This window comes from Lingula anatina, chromosome 1 (genome assembly GCF_051362555.1).
Source record: "Lingula anatina isolate TDL-2025a chromosome 1, LinAna3.0, whole genome shotgun sequence".
NCBI classification, from domain to species: Eukaryota; Metazoa; Brachiopoda; class Lingulata; order Lingulida; family Lingulidae; genus Lingula; species Lingula anatina.
Genome location: NC_141767.1, coordinates 7,174,415 through 7,189,242, shown reverse-complemented (window position 1 = coordinate 7,189,242; position 14,828 = coordinate 7,174,415). Strand labels below are relative to the sequence as shown.

Below are 14,828 nucleotides of genomic sequence, written 5' to 3'. Positions count from 1 at the left end.
GTGCCCCAATGAAGAAAATTGGGCACAGATTGAAAAAGAGTGTCTTGCAATAGTCTCAGCTTGTGAACCTTTGGCTATATGGCCAGAAGATAACTGTGCACACAGATCATCAGCCTTTAGAAATAATATTTCAAAAGCCCTTACAATCAGCTCCACGTCGCCTACAAAAAATGATGATGAGACTTCAACGATACAAAATAAATGTTAAATATAAGAAAGGCTCAACCATGGTTCTGGCTGACACGCTGTCAAGCGCCACATTACAGACCACGAATGACTCCAAGCAAACCAACTTTGAAATCTTCCGAATTAATGTTGGAGACGATACCCCAACCAATGCTGGTCTGACCTCACAAACCATGAAGAATATAAAAGATAATACAATGACTGATCCTGTCATGGCCAAGTTACACAATACCATAACACATGGATGGCCAACACAGAAGGTCAACTTAGATCCAGGTCTCACACCATACTGGTCCTTTAGAGATGAACTTACAGTTCATGATGGTGTAGTTTACAAAGAACTCCCAGTTGTAATACCGCCAATGCTAACAAAAAATATGCTTCGTAAGATTCATGTGGTACACTATGGAGCAGAGTCCAACATTCGTATATGCAAGGACTTTATATTTTGGCCAGGAATGAAAGCAGAGATATGTGACATGGCCCAGTCGTGCAGCAAGTGTGCTCAGTTCAAGTCTCTAAATGCTAAAGAACCAATGATGAGCCAACCAACACCAACATATCCCTGGCAATTCGTAAGTCAAGATTTGTGTACATTTGACTCTACCAACTACCTTGTAACAGTAGACCACTACTCTGATTTAATTGAAGTTGATGATATGGACAACACACTAGCCAGCACCATTGTTACCAAAACGAAGGCTCACCTTGCAAGACATGGTGTCCCAGAAGTCACACTCACTGACAATGGACCTCTTTTTATTGCCAGTGAGTATGAAGGAATGTGTAACAGATACAAAATACAACATATTTCAAGTTCGCCATACTAGCCTCAGGGTAATGGTAAAGCCGAAGCTTCAGTCAAAATAGTGAAACAAATGTTAAAGAAAGCAGGCAAAACTAATATCCAGCAGGTTCTCTTAAACTACAGCAATACACCACCGCAAGGACATTCCCTGAGTCTTGCACAGCGAAGCATGGGCAGAAGAACAGGAAGTTTGTTACCAACATCCTGCAAACTTCTGGTCTCAAATCCAGAAGAGTTGTCATCAGTACAAAATGTCATACACCAAAAGAAAGCTGCAGCAAAGCTACACTATGATCATCATAGTAGTAAAGAGCTACCAAGAGTGAAAGTTGGTGATTTTGTGTACCTAAAGCCTCCGCCTCATCAGAAGTCAAAACCATGGCTATATGGAATGGTAACAGAGGTCCCAAACTTGAGGTCATACATTGTAGATACTCCAAGTGGGATTACATGAGAAACATAAGGCACATACGTCCAGCAGCACCACCTCCTGAAGGATCTCTTATCCCTAAAACATGGAGTAACACAAAGATGAATTCCCAAATACCTAAGACTAATAATGTAACTATATAGTTCCTACACACCAGGGCTAGACTCAGCCCCGATCAGAGTGATAAAAGTAACACTTTTTCTGATGGAACAATTAATACATCTTGTAAATTTACCCGTGTTGGGAACAAGACTTTAACCAAAGAGACTGCCCGACATCAGCTTGGGAATCACAAGACAACGTGACTGCTGCAAAGTAACTTGGCCATTTTGCTCCTTGAGCAGGCAGACTGCAAAGTGGGCTGCAATAACTTAAACATTTATGCCGGAGACTGCAAAGGGTGCTGCAATAACTTAAACATTTTTGCAGGAGACTGCAAAGGGGGCTGCAATAACTTAAATATTTTGCAGGAGACTGCAAAGGGGGCTGCGAACTAAACGGAAATAACTGACATTTTCAACGTTGGCCAACGTATGCAATAAACAACCCAATAGTTATTTAAAAAGTGTTTCTATCCACAATTGAGAAGCACATGTGCTAAACTTTTGATTACTAACTAAGTGAAGTTTTATATTTTTTTAATTTTTTATTTTTTATTAAATATTTTAGATTTATATTTTTTAATAATGCTGTGAAAATATCCTTTATTACTGCTATAATTTTCATTGAAATCAGACAAATAATTGAAGTCTTATGATAATATACAATTGCATAATATATAAATTTTAAACCTCACAGTTAGCATCAATTTAAGTTGGACTTGTGATTAAAATTAACTGGTAACTTTCAAAACCAAATTCATTTCAAGCCAGGGCCATGTTTATCTTAACTGTCAGCTTGATATAAACAGTTCACCTACAGCTTGCCCAATGAGGTCAAATAACTATACAGCACAGGCAGAAGTACATGACCGTTGAGCTAATTAATTCAAAACTCTAAGCCAGAAGCTAGGTCAGAAATGTTCTAAGGAAGAGGCAAGAAATCTGAAAACATTGATTTCTGGATTGAAAAAGCTAGAAGACATTTTTAGGAAATGCATGTAGAAAGAAAAATGAAGAAGGACAGAGACAGGATAAGAAGTGAGCATGCAAGTCCTTTTGGTTTTGTATTTTCCTACATGTATAGTTTACTAATGCACCAGGATCCATAGAGCTTTGGGAAGTGTTCAATTTTAGCCCAGCACTTTGAATTCTGTTTGTGGTTTTTAAAAGTACTTGAAATTGCTATTAGGCTAGAAAAAGGTTTGCATTTAACCATTTTGGTCCTTTTGTCAATTAAAATATTATTTCAAACTTTGCAGTTTTTGACATGAATATAGACAATAATTCACAGATGAGGATAACACCTTTTAAAACATCTATCTTTGTACTTTTCATTATCATGCAATGTGTTAAAAATACAAAATTTAAATGAAATGAGCCTTTTTTTCCTTTGGTATGTACACTTTAAAATTGTTTTAGTGTATAACTTGCCCACATTATAGTTAAAAAACCTTAAAAATACAAAATTTAAATGAAATGAGCCTTTTTTTCCTTTGGTATGTACACTTTAAAATTGTTTTAGTGTATAACTTGCCCACATTAGTTAAAAAACCTTAAAAATTACTTGAAATATTGCTCTTATGTGTCTGTATCAATGTATGAATCCTGGCCAGTGAATTCTGTGACTGAGTTTTTGGAATGATTAAATAACGTACAGTAGAATTCCCAGCCCTCTGCTAATATGGGCTTTGTAGAAAAATGTATATGTAAAATAGTAAACTGAACTAAATAGTATGGAGAGAAATAAACCAATATGTTAGATATAAATGAATCAGATAACATACATTTTGTGATCAAGGGGAAATTTTGTATTTAGATTTGAACTTACACACATGCTTGGGAGAAAGATTATTTCTAGATTCCTTTTGATAAATGTAATTATTATTTGAATATATACATGTATATGACTTTAAAAAAATAATAATAAATAAATAAATAAATAAAAAGATTTTGCCAAATTTTATTTTTCTAAGCAAACTGCTAAGGAGACTGCAGAGTAGACTGCGAGAGGGGCTGCCAAGCAGACTGCTAGGGGGGCTGCCAAGCAGACTGCTAGGGAGACTGCTAAAGCCGACTGCAAGGGGGACTGCCCTGGCAGTCCCCCTGGCAGCGCGTTCCAAATATGCAAATTAAGACTGCCAGGGGGACTGCCAAGCAGACTGCTAGGGGGACTGCCAAGCAGACTGCTAGGGAGACTGCTAAAGCCGACTGCAAGGGGGACTGCCCTGGCAGTCCCCCTGGCAGCGCGTTCCAAATATGCAAATTAAGACTGCCAGGGGGACTGCCAAGCAGACTGCTAAGGGGGCTGCCAAGCAGACTGCTAGGGAGACTGCTAAAGCCGACTGCAAGGGGGACTGCCCTGGCAGTCCCCCTGGCAGCGCGTTCCAAAAATGCAAATTAAGACTGCCAAGGGGACTCCCTCCATACTTAACGATACCTGCAAAGGAGACTGCTGTGGGAGCGGGGACTGCTAGGGAGACTGCAAAGCAGGCTCCATAGGGGGACTGTTAAGGAGACTGCAAGCAGACTGCAAAGGGGACTGCTTTTCTAGCTGGGATATGTCAATATTACTAGTACACCAAATAAAATTAACAATTACATAAGAACACCCGATTACTCTATTTTTGTATGACATAAGCGGCTCAAGTTTCCACCATCTTGCATGAGACGGCTTGTCTCTCATCTTTTGTTTAAAGACATTACAAGGCATCTTACGAAAGGAGGGCATTATACCAAATGTGAAGGATTCATAATTACAAGGCATCTTCAAAGCATCAGCTCATAGTCACTCCATTTCTTACCATCATCACTGTTGTCATTTCTTGTCTCCACAACATCAATCAACTTTCTACGAACAAAATATTCAAACATAGGTGCCCTCTTTTCCTCGTCCTGATCAAATAACCAGACATTGACCCTGGCCCGGGTCAAAGCTGTGTACAAATACTTGAGCTCAGAGTTCAGTACTTTGTGTTTCTCTGGGCTAAAGTCTAATGGTCTAGGACGGACATTGTCGTACTCATCTGGAAAAATTATTTAAAAGTTAAAAAAGAATTTGAGCAATGCAGTTATCCCTAAGCTAATGACTGACAATACAGATATTAAATATGTAGAATCATTTAATTTACTTGGAGTGTATATCTCTAATGACCTCACATAGAAAGGTCATGTACACAAAATCACCAAAATAAGCAAGCAAAAGGATTAATTTCCTACAGCACCTGAAGCATGCAGGCCTTACAACTGATGACCTTGTAACTTATTACCAAATGGTCATAAGGCCAGTTTTAGAATATACTGCCCCTGTCTGGCACTCTGGGTTAACGGATAAATTGACTGCCCTGTAGTAGAAAAGTCTCAAGAAAGAGCTCTTAAGATAATCTATCCAGATCTTGAATATGATGCCACTGAGTGAAAGACGACTCAATGCATACAAAAAAATGTTTATTGGGATATCAAATGAACCGGATCATAAATTGTATTATCTTTTACAACCAAAACAAAATGTCAGATATTCATTAAGGGAACAGGAGACATTCAAAAGACCTAAAATTAAAACCAAACAATCCATGAGTGACTTTTTAACAAGTGAGATGTACAAGTTTCAAAATTAACTGATAGAATTTTACTTCATTTTTTTATGCAAGTTTCAAAATTAACTGATAGACTTTAATTTCATTTTTTTTTTTTAGTTTTAGTTATTTTTAAGATGGGAGGTTTTCTTAAGATTTTCATCGGGAATATCATCCTTCAGCCACAGTTTGAATAAGTTTATCATCGTGTGTTTTCAATTCTTGAATGACAGTTTCCATGATGACACCACAAATAATTTTTTTCAAAAATTCACTTTGTATGTTTTCAATGGTACCTCAAATGCATGGAACATCACTTACTAATATCCAGCTCCACAAGATTATCTTGTCCTTTCTCTTGATTGTACTTGTACTGCTCTAGCAGCTTGTCCAGGTGACCTGTCACAACTCTCCATTCTTTGTTAGCCTACAAGAGCATTGGAACTTAATTGTAGCTGCTGAAAACTCAAATGACACAAAATTTCAAGTTGTTCTTGAATATCAAAAATCTAAAAGAACATAATAAATAAACGACCTTTTAACATTTGCATTACTATTGCAGCTGCATCATGTTTCTTTAATATTAGCCCCATCCCCCCCCCCCCCAAAAAAAAAAAAAAAAAAAAAATCCACAACAAAACGTTTTTAAACCAACTTACAGGGGAATCCTTGAAGAAATTGTATAGCAGGACATCATCGAACTCTAGGCCTTTGGATTCATAGATGGTCAGCACCAGGGCCAAACTAAGTTCTTCTGGCAAGTTGCTCTTGGCCTCCTCATTGGCAACCAAGATAACCTGGTGGGCACCAAACTCAATCTCAGACGTCTTCCTTTTGTTTCCTCTCAGCAGTAATGCAAGGTCACTGAAACTACAGGACTGCAGAAGAACTGGTTTGGGTCCAAGGAATAAGCCCTGATCTCTCTCTAGTCTGTCAAAAGACTCTGGAAAGAACTTCACCAAGAGATCAATCACACTGGATGCCAGGTCCAGGATACCTGCATGAGATCGGTAGTTGTGGGTGAGCTGGTACACCTTCTTGGGGACAGCCACTGCCGATGTCTTGCCCACAGCTCTGAAAGACTTGTTTGCATAGTGGAATAGAGTCCTGAGATCATCAAAACGGAAGGCAACTCCTCTCATGATGCTCTGGGCTGTGTCTCCTGTGAAAAATAGAGAATTGGGGTCTTGACAACACCGTACGAACAGGGAAAGTTCGCCCTGGGTAAAGTCTTGGGTTTCATCCACATAGATTTGATGAAGGCTCCAATGCAAGACTTTAATATCTTTCAATCTGTGGTAAATATGGCTGATCACATCACATTCATCAAACAGACCCTTGGTCAACTTGATCTGATGGTATCTCTCAAACATGTCATATACCTTGTTCCGATCTCCAAAGAAGTTGGGTGCTCTCTTCTGTCCAAGCTCTAGGTATCTGTCTCTGGAAAGCACACCCTTCTCAGTGTGCAGGGCCTCTACAGAACCTTTAATAAAAGATATAATTTCCATCCAGACCAATGTAGGGTGGTAGTCAATCTTTTCCTTATTCACTTTGGTCCAAAGCTCATAGGCAAATACCTCATATGTTACTTCTCGCCTTGGATCAGTTTCCCTTTGCTGTGGTTGGTTGGTGACATCCTCATTTTCAGGGTCACCTGGTAACACTGTGTCATCTTCATCATCCTCCAACTCACCATCAGAATCATCGAGGTCTGGGATATAGGTCACACTTGCTTCTTTTTCTCCCCAGCCCTGAATCTGCCGCTTCAGGCTGCCATCTTGGTTGCGTGGAAAAAATGAATTCGGCAAGGATCCATCAAGAAGCATGAGCCACTGTTTGGCTGTGATAAACAGCGGGAACTGAGCAGGGTGGGCTTCTTGTAGACAATTTGGCAAAGGAAGGTCTTCCACTTCAACATGAGCATTGGCAGGTTCCCATGCATGACTCAACTCCCTGAAATTTCTCTTCACTTCACTGCAAAGCACAGCATTTTTAGTAACAAACACTTGATGCAGATGTTCCATGATCAGGGCTTCCTGAGAGTTGCCAGGTTCTTGTTGGCAGTCTTCTGTGTTACATGTGGCACCTTTGCTGGCTACATCCAACTTTTCTGGTTCATCAGCTGATGCATCACCATCATCATCGCCATCATCATCACCAACATCAGACATTTCTGCTGTATCTTTAAAAACAATTTAAAAAAACGAAAATGCAAGTTAAAAAAATTTACTAAAAATAATTCATCATGCATAACCTGATTTTATTGAACATATACATGTATATACTAAGAGAAACAAAACTCTCCCATTAAATAGCACAACTACTGTATATGTATGATAACATTATTTCGATATTTCTGGATGTTATAATATGACACATAAATACCTTTGTTATTAAGCTTGTCTGCCTTTTCGTCCTGGTGCGTAAAGGTAACACTACGGGGAATTAAGGGCTCTCCAGCCCTGGCGGCTTGCTCCCAGTAACGTGAGAAGAAGGTCCATAGGCGATACAAGCAGCAGGTGGTTTTCCCTAAAGCAAAGGAAAGTGATACAATCTATCTTTAAAGTGCAGGTTTTGGGTATGGGGGTCACTTTTGGGGATCATTAGAATACATTTTAAACATTCAATATTTACACTTACTTAACTCCTATGTCAGTCATATTACGTGATATTGCCCGTTTTAGTGATGTTTCTCCGGGAGTAGCCGAGTACACACCGGAAAAGAACGGAAATTAATCAATGACGCGTTTTACGTCAATGGTAGACACTTCGTCGATTCCAAGATGGCGGACATCATAGAAACCCTTCCAGGCGCTAGCGATTCAGAATTTGAAATTTCTGACGATAATTCGGATGCTGGTTCAGTTTCTCAGGAAAGTACGCTTTCAGATGGCAGTTACAGTGAAAGCGTACCGTTTATTTCCGTTCAGGGATATCAGTTTGAGCCTAGGAAACGTGAAAGAGTTGGGCCTCTCCCCGAGAATGAGAGCGTTAACACGGAGGCAAAAAGAGTCGGGAATACAGAATGGTGAGTGTTTTTATTATTCTTCAGTGCCGGCATGGTGCTTTAAAATTCAATGTTTATTAAGTTCAAAGTAGTAATTGAGATATGGATGGCATAATGAATCCCACTAGTTACACCAATACATAGTAGGCAGACAAGATTTAATTGGGCAACTAAATGATATTGAAGTGAAACGCAAAGTTATTTAGAAAGAGTGCAGTCCCTTAGAGTGCAGTCCCCTTTTCGTCCAAATTTCTGTTTTACATCTGTAGTTCAACAGACTAGATATCTATCTACTGCACTAGGAGCAGTAGCCTTCAACCTCGCTGTATCTTGAGTTTTAGATAGGTAAATATTTAGAAACACTTATCCGCAACGTTCCCCGTCGTGGCTCAAACTTCACTCTGTTTACACCCCCCCCCACCCCCCAACAGACACCATGTTGTGTAGGACTTGTCCCCAGATCGGAGATCAGGAAGTGCTTCCGGCAAGATGAAAATAATAGAATATACATCGGTAAATGTTTTCTTTTTAATTTACCAGTGTCATTGCTTTTTACAGGTGTGAATGTGGTCATTGTTCAGCTATGACTACAGAGGCAGAAAGTCGCTGCTGTCATGAAATTCCAGAGGTGAAAAACAGGGCGGAGGAGGGTGATGTTGATTGCATTATCATGCACCCAGGATTTGGGCAAGGCTGCTTAAATCCATATGCCTTGAAAATTGCATATTTACATCACAGGCAACAATATGGTGCAATTCCTGAATCTCACGGGGCAAATCAGGCTGAGTAAGGATTCTTGTTTTGAAATAATACCACAATTAGCGTGAATTGAAAATTCTATATTATTTTTTCTTTTACACACCATTGAAATTTATAGATAGCTTTTAAATTATCTCAAATGCAAAAATCTATAATACTTTATTTTTATTTAGTGTCATGAAACTTAATGGGCTTTTCTGGTTTATTCTTTCAGAAAGTATCGTTACATTGCCTATCGCCAAGTGGTGCGGTGGTGCTGGGGCTATTTGGGTAAGCACCGCAGGGTCCCATTGCCTGCTTGTGCAGTTAGCAAAATAAGAAACACTTTTACAACCAATGGACATTACACGGGTTTCAGATTGCCCAACTTGAGATAGAAGAGAACTCATGGCACCTTTAATGACCTGAAGTTTAATGTTCTTACTGACCTATCGTGGACATCATGTTACAAGAGTCTTCATTTGTGCTCAATTGGAAATATGTACAGAAAAAGTAAATTTAAGCACCTTTTTTTAATGTTTATGAAGTTATGTACATGCATGTATCAGATGTACTTTTATGAATTAAGAAATTTAAATTTGGCTGCTCTTGAACACAAAAGTTCACATGTACTAAATGAGTTGACAAAATAAGTACTTGCTGAAATATTCTCATTATCAAGACACCTTTGCTGCTCATTTAACATTTTTCAAGGGTAGAATAAGTAAACTTATAATGACCATTACTTGGAGTTCACTACATTTCTCTTGCAACTAATCACACAGGTCTTTATGTTAAACAAACATTACAGTTCATTTATTCCACTAATGGTCAGCAAAGCGGTGCACATGTTGCTGTACTGCTTGTCTCTTGTCGGGAACATCCATGTCACTTGAGAGGGTGTCTGGTTGGTTCTGGTGAACCTCTTGAATTGAATCTCGAAGCTGAGCAGGGCTATGAGAAAACTCTTGTTGAAGCCTCTGAAGAATCGTGTCAGTGTAATCTGTAAATGGAAGGGCAGATTTTATTATTTTTGTATTGTTTTAATTTGAAATGTTAGTAAATATCTCCAAGAAAGTTGCAAGCTAAATTTATACAAAAATGAAAATGACAAATGTTAAAATAAAGCATGATAATTCCTAAATGGAATTGGAATATTTTGCTAACATACTGTATGTTGGCTGTGTTTTTTCCTTTCTAACTGTGTAGCCACCCTTCTTATACTTTGGAAATCTGATTGACCATCTTGGTTGCCCATTTTCTGTTACTGCTTGCATTCTCTCACTGTTTTCATTGTAGTGAAGAGCAGCCAAGTAATACCTGGAAAAGGGGAATGAATTTGTTGATTGCATTTGAACAATACTGAACAGAGACACTAAACACTCATACTGAGTTCCAACATCTTTCAAGTTATCTCTTGTTGTCATGGTCTCTGTAATTTAAAAACATTTATTTGTGAGCAACAAAAATCTGTATTAAAACTCAGTGCACAAAATCAGTTATATTTCTTGCTAATGTACAAAATTTACCATGCAAACTCCAGTATGCTTCTGCAAACTGCATAACATTTAAAAAAATGAAAATAAAATTGGATATTAAATTTGAGTAGCATTCACAGACTCTCAAACTTGCTGCCTTGCTAGACTGTGAATTAAAAAGACAATGTATTTCCTTTAAACCCTGAAACCATTGTAAGAACTTGGAAGCACAAAAGGTTAAATATCTAATGTGTAATCACTTATGTAAACAAAGATCAGGAAATCCTCTTCTTCTCTGACTATCACATACAGCTGTAAGAGGATTACTGTAGATTATGAACCCTTTACAGACAGGAAATTTCCTAATACATTCAAATTCATGTGCAGTTAATTGAAAGCAATCTCCCAAAATAAAAACAAATATAAAAAAATCAGAACTGATAAGAAATTTGAAGGGAAGAGCAGAGGCAAATTTAGGCTGTCTTCTGGTTATCTAATTTTTTTCTGTTGGAAGACGGTCAAAAATAGAGAATAGATCAATAAAGATAATTGGGAAGACTGTCAGAAAATATCTCTGGATCCAGGTCTGACGAGGTTGCAAGAAATAAAAAAGTTGTCTGCCTACTATGTATTGGTGTAACTAGTGGGATTCATTATGCCATCCATATCTCAATTACTACTTTGAACTTAATAACTACCAACAATAAATAAATGAACAAAGAACAATTTACCTTTGCTACGATAATGTAATCTTCTCTCAGAGCACTGAGTTCCAATGGACCGTGTAGCTGATACTTCAGGCAGCTGACTTGGTGGGGATGGTGGGGACTGTGGGGACTGTGAAGTGCTGGCTAGTGGTTCTTCTAAACAGGACATGTCATTTTGAGAGGCTTCTCCTGTCTCCAATCCATCTAGTAACTAAATAAGAAATATATCTGATATGAGTTTTCGAAAGCTACAATGACAACTATATAAAAATAAACAACTCCCCTTTTGCCGTTGTGAATTAAAATTGATGAGCGGTCGGAAGTTGCACAGTTTTCATTTTTCGTTACTCTTATCTACGTAACCAAAATAATTGTGAATATCATATTTATATCATGAGTTAATGCAGTGTTGGGAGGCAAAATATAACGAAATGAATAAGTCATTACTTACCCTGGATACTTCAAGCTTCTGAACGACCTTCACGCGACGCTTTACCATCTTCTCGAACTGTTCACTTTCTCCGGTGTGTGGTCGTTTCATTGTCGCATGAATGGTAGGGACAGAATCTTCCTTCAACGTCCTTTTTGTCTTTAAATCCAGCGCGTCATAAGCGGGGATGCGAAGCAATCTTCCTCGAAGTGTGCCCCACAAAGAACGGCCTGAGACGATGGTGAGGGTGCATTGAAATTCTTCCTTTTTGTTTGCACAAATTTCACCCATTGGCGACGTAAATTAGGTTTTTGCGGAAACCTATGCAAGCTGTGCCCAGTATGCTTCGAGTTTGAGCAGTTTTGGGCAACACACTTTTTAACCATGATACAATACGGACGCTTTTATAGAGAACAACATCAATTTAAACGCGGCACCAGACTCACATAGAAAGCGGGTCTCGTGTATTATATAGGTCAACCCCAGATCTACCAAATACGTGGCAGCCTGTGACAGGCTATATGGTCACGGTGACTTGTTTTTATGTAGGTCAGCAAATTCGCTCTAAAAGCGTGCGTTTTTTATCGATTTATTCACTAAAACGATGTCAGAAAATTTTGAAAAAAATATTTTTGTGCAGAATTAGTGTTCCTACATCAGGTAATAACAATATTTTAGAGTGTAAAACGGGTCAATACCTGCTCTTTAAAACTGAATATCTTCTTGTGAAAATACATAGGGTGTTGACAGAAAGGTCACATGACCATCTAGAACAGAAAGCCTAGAAATTCAATACTGTTCAAAAATGAAATGCATAAAACCAGAGGCATTCATATATTTTTGTCATACATAATACAATTGAATGAATAACTAAAATAACACAAATATTTACCTGTCCCACTCCTGCCTAGTAGAAGGATCGATTGTGGTGGTTTTGGGTTCAAGTTGATGATGGCATGCTCTAATTCTGTTACCCTGAAAGGAAAGTCTACTTTGGTGTCTTGATTGAGAAGAACATTGTTGACTAGAGCTGACGTGAATGAATAGAATTTCATGATGTGGTACTCTGTCTCATTGGCACTTGCTGGTGGAAAGAATTTGGTCGAAGATTCTGGTTTATGCATTTGTGGCTGAGAGTTTGGTGGCTCCTTCTCCTCTGTGTCCACCTCGTGGAAATACATAGGTATTCTCTGTTCAGTGAACTTGTTTGAAGGGAAGTCCTTGCGTTCCATGCCTTTGAGTTTCTTTTGAATAATACATTCCTGTCCTCTGTTGAAAGATGTCACAATGCTGTCAATTGTCCTGGAGACATTATCATGATCAAAGACAACATCCCACACTCGGATGACTTCAGAGTAGATTCTCCCCCCAACCACCCCTTCTTTGATAAGTTCCATGCCAAGTCTCTGCTCAGCACTCTCACTGCAACGTGGAGAGAAAGCAATGGCCAGTTCCCAGAGAATACGAGCCCCTTTGGTCAGCTTGGCCTCATACAACTTCATTCCAGCATTTTTGGCAGCCCCCTCCAATCTCTTGCAGAGGTCTGGTCTCCAGTGGCCATTGCCAAGGAGTTGGATTTTCTCTATGATTCTTCGTTTTGTTTCGATTTTCAACTTCTTCTCCCGCAGTAGTTTCCACAGATTGGCTGTGCATTCTACCTCCCATACCAAGTCATCAAATAGGCTTGGGTCAACATCTTGAGGTTCTTCTTCTAATTTATTTTCCTGGAGATCAGTCTCAAGGTCATTTTGGATTTCATCTTCTTCAATTATTGCTGTTTTTCCTACACCAGAGTTTTCATTGTAGACATCTTGTTCAACTTTTGCTTGTCCATCTTTAACAGAGGCTGGACTGGACAAAAGAATACTTGCAGAATCATCTTTCCATCTTTTGGGTTCCATTTGTGGCAAGTCTGAAATGAGAGAAGATATTCTCTTCCTTGTGTCTTCTTTATTCATCTTTGGAACAATGCTAGAGGTGCCCTCTGTCTTCCATAAATGAGGTGTTATGTCTGTCTGAGCTGTATCCTGTCCGCATGTTATATCTTTTTGAGCTGTATCAAGTGCTTCATTAGCAGTAACTTCATCAACAACAGGGAGAACAGCTGATTTCTCATTTTCCTTCTGCTTGCGTTGCTTTTTGCTTGGTATGGGAGGAAAAAAATCTGGGTAGAATTGTTTTGCCTGTTTCATATACTGCATCCTTCGGTCATTTCCCTTCTTCAACATCTGCATTGCTGTTGAACCATCCTTGTTTCTCACCAGTGGATTGACCTTGTTTTGAAGCAGAATCCTGGCAGCATTCACAGCATGGGGAGAGCAGGTGCCCTTTGCTATCACATGGAACAAGGTGTTGTTTCCAGTGCCATCTACAGAGGAAGGCTCCAGCATTGGATACTTTTCTGGGCATGTAGAGTAAAGTTTAAACAACTGTTCCAACAAGGAGAAATCACCTAAAATGATAATGTGTACATTTTTGGCCATGTGTACTTTACCCACGGTGAAAGTGCAGTTTTTGTTTATGCATCGGTTGTCAACATGCTGGGGAAATGAAACAAAGCATGTCGTTTATCTAATCTGGCATGATTGTGAACACTGTCAAACAGAACTATTAAAAGCCAAACCATGCAATTTCAACTGGGCTTTAAATTGGTTTTAGTTACAACTCTAGACATACTATAAAATTGTTTTGAGGCAGCTGTAATATGGTAGCTTTGTTCTGCAAGTCAGTCCACAATGTTAACCCAAAGATGAAATATAAAAATCTAAAGCAAACAACAAAAAGTAAAAGCTGTAAAGCCCAATTGCTGACAACTAGAACAAACAAATAAACATGTACCTTTAGCTTTCATTCCAATGGAGAGAGCTACATGCAGGGGTGTGTCATTGCTGGAGAGAGAGAGGGGGGTAGGGTCTGCTCCTTCCCTGAGCAGCAGCATCACCATTTTCATGTCCTCACTCTGAAGGCTATGGCTTAATGGTTTTATTTTATCACTACCAACACCATCTGGTGAACACCCATGCTTTAAGGATAATGAAAATTAAAACATAAAAAAAGAAACATCTGAAATTTTTAATAAAATCTGTCCATTTTGAAGGTCAGTTGGCTGGCCATAAAATCTCAAACAACATGATGTCAACATGCTACACATACTGATACAACACAAAAAAGAAAATATGTTTTTACTCATAATCATAACTTTAAACAAACATTCTAAAAATGCATGGCAACATCAATACTCAAATGCAGAGATATGGGGGTACATGTAATCCAAGGGTACACAGGCAGCTGTATCATACAAACATAGTGATACAGCAATACTGAAACACATGGAGACCCTAACTGAATCCCTCCTGATATAGCCATGG

General features: G+C 38.8%; 3 protein-coding genes across 5 annotated transcripts in view; 1 reads left to right on the top strand and 2 right to left on the bottom strand.

Annotated features, from left to right (window-relative positions):
* The window catches only part of LOC106170176 (TPR and ankyrin repeat-containing protein 1-like), a 55,422-nt gene that overhangs the window by 30,574 nt on the left and 10,020 nt on the right, over window positions 1-14,828 (bottom strand). For both annotated transcript variants that reach the window (XM_087014432.1, XM_087014438.1), the window contains 6 exons: window positions 14,299-14,482; window positions 12,353-13,912; window positions 7,486-7,629; window positions 5,757-7,282; window positions 5,419-5,524; window positions 4,327-4,548 (listed from right to left, as the gene is read on the bottom strand). In XM_087014432.1, coding sequence (XP_086870558.1) covers window positions 4,327-4,548; window positions 5,419-5,524; window positions 5,757-7,282; window positions 7,486-7,629; window positions 12,353-13,912; window positions 14,299-14,482 — 3,742 coding nt within the window. The remainder of the gene's footprint in view (window positions 1-4,326; window positions 4,549-5,418; window positions 5,525-5,756; window positions 7,283-7,485; window positions 7,630-12,352; window positions 13,913-14,298; window positions 14,483-14,828) is intronic.
* LOC106173401 (uncharacterized) lies at window positions 7,869-9,254 on the top strand. Its single transcript, XM_087014553.1, has 3 exons — window positions 7,869-8,128; window positions 8,666-8,893; window positions 9,081-9,254. The coding sequence occupies exons 1-3, from the start codon at window positions 7,884-7,886 to the stop codon at window positions 9,241-9,243; spliced, it is 636 nt and encodes a 211-aa protein (XP_086870679.1). The 5' UTR covers window positions 7,869-7,883; the 3' UTR covers window positions 9,244-9,254.
* LOC106173393 (uncharacterized) lies at window positions 8,936-12,187 on the bottom strand. Of its 2 annotated transcripts, XR_015334920.1 has the most exons (4): window positions 11,482-12,187; window positions 11,055-11,241; window positions 10,017-10,165; window positions 9,676-9,848 (listed from the first exon to the last, which is right to left on the bottom strand). XR_015334920.1 is itself a non-coding variant. In XM_087014559.1 (3 exons), exons 1-3 carry the CDS (start codon window positions 11,749-11,751, stop codon window positions 9,670-9,672), a joined length of 636 nt encoding a protein of 211 aa, XP_086870685.1. In that variant the 5' UTR covers window positions 11,752-12,187; the 3' UTR covers window positions 8,936-9,669. The 2 variants fall into 2 exon arrangements, 1 of the variants encoding a protein (XP_086870685.1); XM_087014559.1 differs by lacking the exon at window positions 10,017-10,165 and having other exon boundaries at window positions 8,936-9,848.